The sequence below is a fragment of the Alternaria infectoria genome (genome assembly GCF_024043175.1).
Source record: "Alternaria infectoria strain BMP 0036 chromosome Unknown scaffold_15, whole genome shotgun sequence".
NCBI lineage: Eukaryota > Fungi > Ascomycota > Dothideomycetes > Pleosporales > Pleosporaceae > Alternaria > Alternaria infectoria.
In genome coordinates, this window is record NW_026250704.1 from 1 (window position 1) to 12,736 (window position 12,736).

The 12,736-nt window shown below is 46.3% G+C and overlaps 3 protein-coding genes across 3 annotated transcripts; 1 reads left to right on the forward strand and 2 right to left on the reverse strand.

The window, feature by feature from the left end:
- Positions 1 to 3,394: 3,394 nt before the first annotated feature.
- J4E92_008037 (uncharacterized protein) lies at positions 3,395 to 5,101 on the reverse strand (the record flags this gene model as incomplete). Its single annotated transcript, XM_051499394.1, has 2 exons — positions 3,395 to 3,727; positions 3,785 to 5,101. The coding sequence occupies 2 exons, from the start codon at positions 5,099 to 5,101 to the stop codon at positions 3,395 to 3,397; spliced, it is 1,650 nt and encodes a 549-aa protein (XP_051350177.1).
- Positions 5,102 to 8,255: 3,154 nt separating this feature from the next.
- J4E92_008038 (uncharacterized protein) lies at positions 8,256 to 9,948 on the forward strand (the record flags this gene model as incomplete). The annotated part of the gene is made up of 2 exons (XM_051499395.1): positions 8,256 to 8,529; positions 8,576 to 9,948. 2 exons carry the CDS (start codon positions 8,256 to 8,258, stop codon positions 9,946 to 9,948), a joined length of 1,647 nt encoding a protein of 548 aa, XP_051350178.1.
- A 178-nt stretch (positions 9,949 to 10,126) lies between these two features.
- On the reverse strand, positions 10,127 to 11,740 carry J4E92_008039 (uncharacterized protein; the record flags this gene model as incomplete). Its single annotated transcript, XM_051499396.1, has 1 exon — positions 10,127 to 11,740. The coding sequence occupies one exon, from the start codon at positions 11,738 to 11,740 to the stop codon at positions 10,127 to 10,129; it is 1,614 nt and encodes a 537-aa protein (XP_051350179.1).
- Positions 11,741 to 12,736: the final 996 nt, after the last annotated feature.

A 12,736-nucleotide genomic window follows, 5' to 3' on the forward strand; every position in this document is an offset into this window, starting at 1 on the left:
CCCTAACCCTAACCCTAACCCTAACCCTAACCCTAACCCTAACCCTAACCCTAACCCTAACCCTAAACCCTAGTTATTAAAGTTATTAAACTAAGAGGCCTTATAATCTAAGTAGGTACACTTAGCGTATAACTTTAATTACTTATAATTTTTATAAAAGTTATTATTACTAAAGCTACTAGTTATCTTAAAGCTCTAATCTAGTTAATTATTAGAATTTATAAAGCTCTAAAATAGTTAAGTATTAGAAGTCTAATTACTTTAGGTAAAGCTACTAGAAAATAGACTATTAGCTACTATTATCTTAGAAGAAAGAAATAGAATTTAAGTAGTAGTGTTTTTAAGTTAAGTATAGTAAAGAGATTAAGCGCTTAACTATAGAGCGCTATTAAGTAGAGCGCTATTATACTAAGCGCTATTACGCTAAGTACTAGCTTATATATTATAATTACTACTACTAGAGATATTATAATTAGAGCGTAGAACACTATTATAGTAGAAGCTAGAGCGCTAGCGCTTATAGCTAGAGTTAGAGTTAGAAGTTAAGTTATTAGACTAAATTATAATAGTTAGCTATTAATTTAGATATAAAAGTAAGAACTTACTATAGTAATAGAGAGAATAGAGAAGTTAAGTAGAGTAGAGAATTAAGCGTAGAATTTAAGAGCGCTAAGGCTTAAGAGCTAAAAATCTTAAGTAGAAGAGTTAATTAGATAAGTAGCTTAATAGCTTATTAGCTTAAGTATTTTAATAATATAGAAGTAGATAATTATAGTAGAGAAGAGAAGAATTAAAAAATTTATTATTATAAAGTCTCTAATTCTAGCCTAAGCGCGTATCTATATAGAAAGCTAGCGTAGCTTATTAAGCTATTAATTATACTATAAATCTTATCTAGAAGAAACTAGAAGTCTAGATCTTACTATTAGAATTATCTCTTACTAGTTAGATACTTAGATTTCTATAGCTATTAGCTATATTCTAGGCTATTATAAGGCAATTTCTAAACTAATAGAGTTAATTTCTAAACTATTAAGCCTTATTTAAATAAGTAAGAGCTTACTACTATTAGTGTTAAGTATAATTAAATACTTAGTTAGGCCGCGACCTACTACTACGCTCTAGATTCTTAAGCCTAGACTCTACTAGAGTATACTAATTATAGTAGATTTAATAGAATTAATTTTAGTAGAGTAGATTAATACTTTTACTACTCTAGAGAGTATATTAAAGTTAGAGAATAGTTATAATTACTTAATTATAAACACGTAATTACTTAGCTCTTAGATATATAGCTAGAGATTTTATTTTAACTTTCTTTTGTAGTAGATTAATTACAATATACTTAACTATCTCTAATTATTAATTATCTCTAGCTCTAATAACTTTTTAATCTAAATAGTCTCTATTTAGATTTCTAACTATAGTAAGTAGTTTTTATAGTATATTCTATTTAAAAGTACTAATACTAGACTACTAAATATATACTATTTTAAAGTACTATCTAGTAGATATATATAAAACTAAGTAGCTTTTATATACTAAGATAATATATATTAACTAGTAGAGTATTTATAAAGAGAAGATAGATAAACTTCTATAGTATTAGTCTATCTTTATAGATTTATAAAATCTATTACTTTTAGCTTAGAGTAAAGATAGTTATAAGTATAGTATTCTATTTCTAATTATAAGTAATCTATAGAAAGATAGTATTATTAGTAATATAGATATTATTAGTAAAGCGTACTTTATATAAGATATATAAATAGATATATAGAATTTAAAGTAAGTTATTATAATAGAAGTAGAAAATATATATAGATATTTAATTAGCTTTTAACTTAATATTATAGGTTCTAGAGCTAGTATAATATATCTACTTATAGATATAATATATATATAGTATATATAGTATTAACTCTAAAGTAGAAGTATTATTTTAGTACTAAGTTAATATATTCTAGCTACTAAATAAGTATTTTTATATCTTATAGTTAAAATATTAATACTTTAGTAAGTTTTTTTTATATTATTTTAGAGTCTACTTACTAGTAAAGATATAATTATATAATATATAAAAACTTTTTATAAGTTCTATCTAAGTCTATAGTAAATACTTAGCTTAAGATTATAGCTATATAAAAAGTACTAATAATTACTAAGTTTAACTTATAAAAAATATATTAAAATAAAGTTAGTATTTTATAAAGGCTTTATACTATTTTAGAGCTAATAATAAAGTAATATATTATATACTATAGCTATATCTATAAGTTAATTTTTTAGAAGTATATATAGAAACTAATATAAAGTATAATAAGTTTAAACTATACTCTATATATACTAAGACTTACTATTTATAAGTAGTTATTAGAATAATTATAGTTTAGAAATAGAATTTCTAATTAGACTAAGAATTTATATATAAAGTTAAGTAGCTAAGTAGCTTAGTATATAAAGTATTATATTTATATATATATAAAGATTTTCTATAAATAATATCTTAATAGTTAAATAGAATACTATTTATAAATACTTATATATATATCTAATATAAGATATCTTTAGAATAATTCTATATTTAGAATAAAAGCTCTTTATCTTTAACTCTAGCACTAGTCTAATAATTACTTTTTTATTTTTCTAAGATTCTATAAATAGTACTTTCTAAACTATTTTAATTATAATAGCTAAAAAGATTAAAAGTATAAAAGTAGCTAAAGATATAGTTTCTTAACTAAAAATAAAGTAAGATAGAGTTTTTCTATTTCTATAAGTATATCTTTCTAAAGCTAACTATCTCTATCTATATATAAGTTTATCTATTACCTTATACTTTAGTTCTACTTATTAGATATACTATCTTCTAGAGGTTCTACTATAAATATTAGAGAATATTCTAGATTATAATTACTAGATAAATAAGATTTATATTATAGATATTAATATAAGTATTAGTTATGTCTTAATCTATATTCTATATATAGGTGTCTACTAGACACTTAATAATAAAGATTCTAAGAATACTAAGAATATCTACCTCTTAGGCTACGTGTACTAATAGTACTAATAAATAATTAGATTAGTGTACTAGAGTACGTTTTATGCGCATCTAGATACAAAATAGAAAAGAGCTACTATAACTTACTACTTAATTACGTTAAAACTTCTGCAAAGAGCTTATTTAAAGAACTCGCGCAGCAAACGTGTGCGAAGAGCTTGCGCAAACACATCGTGCAGAAAGGCAAAGGTTTTGAATTATTACAACATCGAACGCGAACACCACCTCTATCCATCTCGCGAGCGAATCGCTAAAACAAACAACAAAACTGCTTCTATATACAAATCGTCGCAGCCCTCGCGCTGTCACTACTGTCGCACCGTCGCAAGCTCAAACAGCACACTTGTACGACTCCGGCTTTGTCGCATCGCTGTCCTTCGAGATGAGTCGTGTCTTCTGCGGGTACGGGCACAGGAACCTGTCGAATTGGGTTCCCTTCGTATCGTTGAAACTCACGGGCAAGGTCTGCGGCACGACGTCCTTCTCGACCCAGTCGACGAGCGCATGGAACGTGGCGGGAGGCTTGCCGCCGGCAGCGCCACCATTGCAATGTCCGAGGCCAGGGACTTGGTAGTAGCGGAAGAAGTCGTCGACGTTGGCGTCAAGGTCCTTCACGCGGTTGTAGTAGTTGTCGGTCGCCTTGTGCGGGATGATATTGTCGGCCTGGAGAAGAAGTTAGTCGGGTGTCAAGAGTAAAGGCGTAGCGGATGGAGAACTTACCAAGCCGTGGAATGTCATGAGCTTGCCACCAGCCTTGCGGTACTCCGAAAGGTCTGCGTCCGCCGTCTCGATGATGGAAGACCACTCCTGGACTGATGACTTGAACATACGCGTGTACTCCTCCACTGAGCTGATCTGCGTGTAGTTCCACTCGGGGTCTTTCTTGACGAAGAACTTCAACCAATTCTCACCAAGGCCCGACGGAGACCCGGTGCATGTACCATTGGCATTGCAGGTTGTTGTCGCAAGAGCGACCCGGAAAGGGGTACCGTCCATGCCATCGCTGCCGGTGAGATCGCTTGCGTAGTCAACGCCGTACCAGATGAACTCGCCGTCAGGTCCCCGTGGGCCTTCCCATGTAGCGTTCGCAATGACTGCGGCTCCTTCGCTGATCGTGACAGCCTTTCCGGTCGATGTGCAGTTTTGAACGCTGCCAACCATCGTGAATGGGTCGAAGAAGCACTTCTCCGGGTCGGAAACGAGACCGTCAACAACGCCGTCGAGAGGGTCGCAAGCGGCGACAGCAGCCGAGGTGATGGCGTCAAGCTCACACTTTGTCGGGAATTGGTTTGTCATTGACATCATGACCTGCGCCCATGCAGCGTTGAAGAACAACTCATTCCAGTTGATCGCAGCCGCTCCTGCATTGATGCCGTCGTACGCCTCAGGGTAGCGCTGAGCGAGCATGAACCCCTGGCGACCACCTTGGGAGCATCCGTTCCAGTAGGAATACTTCGGGGATTGTCCGTAGAAGGACTTGGCGACGTCTTTGGCGATGAAAGACTGGTCGTGGAGAGACTTGGAGGCGAGGTTCTGTATCGCATACAAATTGACATTGCCAGGGCTGTTCAGCGCCCACGGATCAGGAATAGGTGACGAGCCTAGGCCGGCGTCTGTTGTTGAAGCCACATAGCCCTCGCCTATCGCTTCGTCCATGAAAACGTAGGATATAGTAAACCGGCCAGCAACCCAGCCTCCGCCTCCGACGGCCTGCAGTCGTTCGTTCCAGTTATCGATTGGGAGCCATGTCTCTACATTGATGTTGTCGTTCTGGCCTTCGTGGGTGTATGTTACGGTCACGTTGCAGAAGTCGAGGCCGAGCGCGGCGGGAGAAGGCTTGTTGGTGGACGTGTCGAAAGCTCCCGTGTAGTTTTGGACGAGCGCAGCGGTGAGACCCGTGACATTGGCGCCAAAGACGACGGGGTGCGGGATAGAGCTGGCATTGCAGGCAGAGAATGGGACGGTGAGGTTCTGCATCGTGTTGTATTGTGGAACGAGAGACTGTGGTCGGATGATGAGTTGGAACGATCGCGACATTGATCATATAAGTAGCGACATGATACAACAGCTCTCGCCGAGATGCCTACTGTAGGTACTCTGGTACGACAGGCGAGTCCGCTCGGTGGTTGATGCGTCGATAGGGACGAATACGAGTCATGGTATACGACGTATTCGCTGGTTGGCTACGTATCGCGCTAGGGTTGCAAAAGTACCTCGTTCGGCCAGTCGAGCCAAGTTTTCCAGAAGCTGCCCAAGAATCTCGAAATCTCCTCGATTAGTACCCTGCCGACGTTGCCGACCAGCCACACCCGGCGTCTACGATGCAAAAGAACCGCGTAGTGGGCCAGGATAATGAGCGCTTCCGGTTTGCGCATAGACAAAAGTGCCGTAAACTCGCTCGAGAGATTAATTGGAAACACCCAGATTAAACCAGTTCCAGGCGGCTGATTTGACGGCTTTTCCACGTCAGGCTCTGTCTGGTATACGACTGTCAGCTCAGATGCAGCCACACTGCAAGTCTGTCGAGATTCCTCGCTCATGTCCGCGTGGTCCAGTAAGTTTGACAGGCGCTCCGCCACTGCTACTGCTGTTTGCCCGTTCGAACATATGGCATGATGAATGGCACTCGTGCTTCGCTCGAAAAGTGGAGCAACGCTGGTCTGGTTCAAGAATCCCCAGGATTGCGATATAATGGCTCGAACTCCTCGATGCAAGTTCATGTACGTGACGAATCCATCCAAGACTCCACCCGGTCCCACATTGGCATTCCCAGCGACTTCTGAGAGGGCGTGCAAGCCAGTCATGGTAGAGAATGACATGATAGACAAAAGGTTATCTGGCGTAACTTCGATATGTGCACTATTGAAGGCGCACAACGCCTGGGTTTGGAGAGCTCTAGCCTCCTCGCGATGTCGGTCTGCTTCTTCAGGGTGTTGGTAGCTCATATGTATGGCGGAGAGGGCCAGAACTTGGTACATGGCATATGGCTCTGACAGAATCGCTGGCATAAGAGCACGTGCTTGCGTGTCGTCTATCGACCCTGTTTCTGCGAGGCTTGGCAACGTCTCGTAGATGAAGTGGCTGAGCAACTGCATATGTCGCAAGCTAAAACAGAGGTCCGAGCCATGCGGTGACGACGCCGCCGGAGAGAGGAAAGACAGGTCCACGGAAGACGTCACGGCTGGTGACACCGTACTGCTGTGTTCCACCGTACTCGGCACGCCATGCGACGTTGGAGTTCCGAAGTAAGATCCTGATGTGGTCTCGGGCACCGCATATGGCGATTGGCTGGATACCGCGCGTTGAGATGGGTCTGGTGGCCTTGAGTACGTGCATGTACGATCATCGCGCGCGCAATTCTCGCACGTGGGCTGCGCCTCATCGCACTAGAACGATCAGTATGGTTTATTCCCTAATGCTACGCGAGCAGATGCAGGTACCCGCGCTCATGATGCCGTCGCGTACCTTGATGTGGCGTCTCTTGCACTCTTGACAACCGTTCCTAGATTTGCGATGCGATCTTCTCAGAACCTTACGCGGAGCCATGGCGGACTTTGGCGAATGCGACGTAATTGGCGAAAGGACGATGAAAAGAAATACGTGGAGGCGGAAATACGGATAGCGGCGAGAGGGTCTTGAAGCGTTGAATACGGATACGCTGACTAACCGGCGTTTTAGTTTAGCGCCATCGAAATCCGAACATGGGCTCGGGAAGATCCGTTCACTTTTCACCGACCCAGCACCAGCACTGCCGCAACATGTGGGTCTGTCATGGATCATGGTCGGTGGTCCGTATCGAGTGTACGGCGTATATCGCTACTCACGGTCGAGCCTGAACATAAGCGCAATGACGCGGCTGCAATCTACGAGACGCATGCGACGTTGTCTAAGCCCATAGCTCTCAGAAAGCTTGGGAGGGGGATTGGCGTTGGCTGCAACGTGCGCGATGCCCTTTAATAACTTCAAACCGGGTGAAACCTAGAAGAGAATGGACGTCGTTCCGAGCCGAACTTTGTATCGAGACATTCTTGCGGACAAGCTGGCTTCTCGAGATAGCGAAGTACGCAGCGGGCTTTGTATCCGATGTCGAGAGTGTACTAAGCGAAGCATCCGTCACGCGGTTCTGTAGGAGCCCAAGCCTGGGTCGCGTTCCCGACTGCGCAAGTGAAGGACGCAGACTTCGCGCGCCTGTTCACTCGATCACATCATTAATTCGCGAAGGTACCAGCAGCTGTTATAGATGTTCGAGCGTCGTTCTCTTTGAAGGATGGCAGGATGGGATGCCGGCGATGAGGTGTTGAGAGCAAGGGTGCGTGTACCTCGGTGCAGGAGGCGCGGCGCGGCGTTATGTAGCTCCGATGCGTCATCCGGCTGGCTAGCTAACGCGTCGCCCCCAACACGTAAACAGTCACCACGCTTGCCGAACTGTCACCCACACCCACACCCAAGGCGCTACACGGCTCCCACAATGGCAATCTAGTCCGGTTCAATAGCTTGTGCGAAGGCGATAGGAATCTTGCGGTTGTCTCACGCGTAATCCCGACACGACAGCCAGTCTCCTCACCGCACAGCATATCGAATCTTCCTGGCTTTCATATGATCATTGGCTATTGGACCAGGCCGCGAAAAGGCTATACGAAACTTCCAGCGCGATGTCTATTAGATGGCACCGGCTACCCCGCGAGCGTCAGTTTGATGACGTACCAATCCTAAGCAGTCACTTTTACGTCTTGACCTTCGCTGACTTCGCAACTACGTCCAAGGGTCGGTCAACCTCGATGCGCAATATGCAAACAGAACCCTATCGTTACCGCTCACGATGTCGATCTCAACCCCCTGCCGCCATCCGGGACCCACACATCCCGCCTTTGCGCTGAGCATGCCTAACCGACCTACCCTCATGCGCAACATCACCGTTCCACTCGAAGCCGCGGACAGATCAAGGCGGTGAATATGATAGCGGAGTGTTGGTGGATGACGATGGGCTGACTGGTCGTTGCCCACCGTGGTCTTGCGCATCGATGGACTACGCCGTGACGGCGGAATGTATGATTGGATCGCAGCGGCTGACTGCATACGCCCATACGCCCCGCCTACTTCAATTGCTATGATGCGAGCTGCACCGCACATATAGCTGATCCAGTGGCATTCTCGACCCGCTTCCTCGCACTGTGGACAAGCTGAGTCTGCAATGGCCGACGTTATCATCGTAGGCGGCGGGATTGCTGGCACCGTGGTCGCTTCGCGTCTGCACGAGAGGAAGCCATCGCTATCCGTTGTACTCATTGAAGCCGGTCCCGATCCTACTGGGAATCCACATGTTGCCATACCAGCCGCGGCCGCGAACCTCCACTTCTCCCAGTACGACTACAACTACTCTACAACACCTCAAGAGCATCTCGATGGGAAGCCCAAGCGAAATGTAGGCTTTAGAGGCCTTGGCGGCGGCAGCGTTATCAACAACGGTACACATGGTGACTGCAGGTGCGCGCGACCAGCTGACTGTGTTAGGTGGATGGATTCGAGGCGATGCGCAGGACTATGACGAGTGGGCACGCGATGTTGACGATCCGCGATGGAGCTACGACGGCCTATTGCCATACTTCAAGCGCACGGAAAGGCACTTCGACCCCGATGCGGATCCCTCGCAGCATGGGCACGACGGTCCGATGCACACGGCATCTGTCACCTCTACCGGCCGTATATACCCATTGCGCGAACCCGTCCATAAGCTTTGGTCGAACCTCGACATACCACATATCTATGACCTAAACGACGGCCGACCTCAAGGCATCAGCGATCTGGTTGAGAACTTCCAGGATGGCAAACGGCAGATGGCGCACTCCGTATACCCGCTTCACGGTGTCCAAGTGCGCACATCAACCATCGTCCGGCGTGTGCTATTCGACGATACGAATACGGCAGTCGGCGTCGAGCTCACAGATGGCGAACGCATTGATCTCAACGAAGGCGGCCAAGTCGTCATAACCGCGGGCGCCTACCGAACGCCCCAAGTCTTGATGCTCTCTGGCATTGGAGAGCCTTCCCAGCTATCGCAGCACAACATTCCAGTTGTATCCAATCTACCAGCCGTCGGCCAGAATCTGCATGATCATCTGATGATGTACCGTTATTGGAAGCTGCGAAACCCAGAGAAGGGTCTAGCGATCGGCTCGCCGCTCTTCGGTGGTCTAAATTACGACAGAGGGGGGCCGGTAGACTTCTTGGTTCGCGCGCCTATACACCAAGTCGGGACACTGAAGGCAGCCATCGAGCGCGATGAGGGCCCGGTATCTGATGACCACGCACTGCTCAAGGGCCCACGCACTCACCTCGAGATGCTGCTCATGTACATTGCCGTCGGAGCAGAAGCGCAGGGTCTTAGTATTCCGATTGACGGATCATCCATCATGACCTTTTTCATGGGCTGTCTTCCGACGTCGCGAGGCTCGGTGACGCTTGCATTGTCTGATCCGTCCGCGAATCCTATCATCGACCCAAACTACTGCGCCACGGAAGCAGATCGCTACGTCTTGCGCGAGGGTTTCCGTATGCAATCCGAGCTGATGTTGAATACAGCCGAGGGTAAGATGCTTGTCGAATATGAACACATTCCGCCAGGCTATCCAGGGAAGTCTGACGAAGATATCGACGCGAGACTCAAGATGGGCGCGAGTACCACATATCATCCTGCAGGGACAGCAGCGATGGGGACCGTTGTTGATGGATCGCTGAGGGTGTTTGGAGTTAGGAACTTGCGTGTCGCTGATGCGAGTGTCATTCCAAAGCCTCTTGCGGCTCATTACCAGGTACCAGTCTACGCAATTGCCGAACAGGCTGTTGATATCGTACTGGGTGAGCATTTCGAAGTGGCTAGACAGTAAACGATAATGTAGACAGACTCTTTCATGATGTGCCTCGTCTAGCCCAGTGATCGTGAGTCGCGCTATTGTTGAATATGTCGACTTGATAGACCCAACTAAACGGGAGCTACTGCTGCAACATACCAACGACCTATTGTTTCCATTTCATATACAGGCCAACCTTCTTGGCCCCCGAGCCTTACAGCAGGGTGATGGTCTCCGGGCTTGGGTAGTGAGACGACGATATCGACCTGTCGAGGTTCTCGTGTGCCCGCTTACCGCGACTTCGAGTGTCGCTGCCTGGATCAAAGACTCTGTACACCCAGACCACTCCAACTCTTGTGTACCTTCCTTCGGTGACGCCGATCGGTATGATAGCAACACCCATGTGAGGAGTGATCATGATGACTTGGCAGGGGTCGTACACGTCGATGTCAAAGTAGATACTGGCTTCAGCAAGCCTACCGTTTGTCATACTGACCATACATTCTCTGCCGTTAAGCGATAGATCCGGTAATACAGCAGAGACAGCAGCTATCGGACCTCTGATCTTGGCGAATCCGTCTGTGAGTTCTCCAAGGGGGTTCTTACCCTTAGGCGTGACTTCGCAGCTGAGCAGTTCGGCGCACAGTCCTTGGTCAAAATTCTCCTCGAGGAGTAGATATAACACGACCCCTTCGACAGATGCGAATGACCACGTCGGAGCTCTCCAGGGGACGGCCCTCTGCGGTTCCTTCGGAAAAAAGACATACTCATCCCAGTTGGGATCCTGCAAACGCCAAAGTAGACCTTGTAGAAACCAGCTCTTCCAAATGCCCGCGAAGCAGGTATCGCCAGTCAGCTCCTGTAGGGCTGAAATAACGCCACCTAGAGCGGGGAATTTGTCGGACGCAAAACTCAGATTGCGCGATGTGTAATCTTCAATCATGCGGGCCCATACGCGCCATCCGTAGGACCTCCCGTTGACTACCGGGACCTGTATCTCCTGAGTGCCTGTGATTGGTGCCGCGTTTTTGATACTTTCAAGCCCCTTTGCTATCCTTTCCAAAGACGTCTCTTTCGAGGTGCCGTATTCGTCGACGAATTGGGGCTCAGTGAAGACTTGCTTGGAACACTCTAACCGCATGTTGTAGCTTGTGAACTGCAAAGTGCGTGTTGCAAGAATACGTTCTTGGAGTACCCAGCCGCGGCTCAAGAGTGGCTCTTCCTTGTTCACATTAGCTTGCCGAAACGCTGTGCGAATCATGAGAAAGGTGAGCTGTACCCGTCGCATCGTGATTGACTCGTCAGTGATAGATTCCATGGAGCCAGGAGACCACATCAAATCGTCGTAACGGAAAAAGAGGTCGAATGAGCCCTTGTCGTCTTCAAAACAGATGATAGTCTCTCCTCTAAGTTTACGTGCGTGCAAGAAGCCCTCGCCACAATGGCTGGCACGTGTCGCAGCGATGGTCAGATACGCGTTGCTGTACACATCAGCCATTCGAGAAGCCTCTCTCTCCCAGTCCGCTCCGTTATCTTGTATGATACAGAGACAGTCAGCCCAGAGGTAGCGGATTCCCAAATATCTGGTGAGAAAGACGGCGTCTCGAATGGTTTCGGGGAGCTGACTGTATTTGATTCCCCCGTTCTCTTTGTACTTGTTGAGAGTCTTGGAAGTCGTGGTGAATGCCAAAGCTTTTCCCCAGCAGTAACTCAATGCGATATACTGGCCTTGACTGTCTGGGCCTTTCTCGATAAGCCTAAGTGATGTGTTCTCCAATAAAGTACGTGGATCACCGGGGGCACCTTCGAAGTCAGCCGCTTTAGGCATTGAACCAAGGTCCAAAAGGCGCGTAGGTAGCTGAGATGCGTTGCGCGCGGGCACCGATGTTGAGCAGTCCGCATGGTTTTCATCGCAATTCGTGACCCATGCTGCCATCTGCCGAAGTACAAAAGGTCGCAATTGGTCCTGTATAGGCACGTGGCTCTTGAAGCAACCTGCGACGGAGCTGTCTGAAGAGCGCGCGTTAAGCTGAGCCTTTGTTAACAGGTGGAAGTCAAATACCTGGAGTAGTCGTATAACTGAAGTTGCCACTGAGCTGTATCTGAGGTTCCGCCAGGCCCATGAACACCTTCAGCATAGGGGAGCCAATCGGCGCCAGTATCCACAGAGCTGTTCCATCACGGTCCTTGCAGTTCATTTGATAGTGGTAGCTACCACTGAGATGACTGAAAATGGCCTCGCAGAATGCGCATGTACTGCCACTATTCTGTAGGTCTGATACGCTGTTGTGCCACCTGTAGAACGGCTCCTTCGTTTCCTCAGTGGTGACCGATCTGGGCAACCGAAACCACTGGAACTCGTCGTACACGGAACTGTCGCATTGGTGAAGCTTCAGGAAGCTGCGAATGGGTAAAGCCTGGCATGTATGGCAGAACCCCATCTTTGCGAAAAGGTAGTCGTGGCAGGTACAGTACGTGGTCGCCTGATGGGATCACCTCGCGTCGAGAGTCCGCATGGGCATCAGCGCAATGTGGTGATCAGCTTCTCCTTTCGTGCGCGGAAAGCTCAGCAAGGTGTGGAGAGCGGGGGATTCCAGATGTTTGCGAGATCGGTACAGGCGTAGCAACTCATCCAAAAAAGACTAATCGGGTGTGCAGACTACATGACGATAAGAGTATGCAACGTAGCTGACGTGAACTTATTGTAGGCTCCAGGGTGTTGACCCTCTTTTCCCGGTTGACGCGAGCGAAGATGTTGGGATGGGCAAAGCACGAAGCAGGCTGGTGCCTGATGAGATTGGCTCTCGTGGGACTTGGCCCGCAT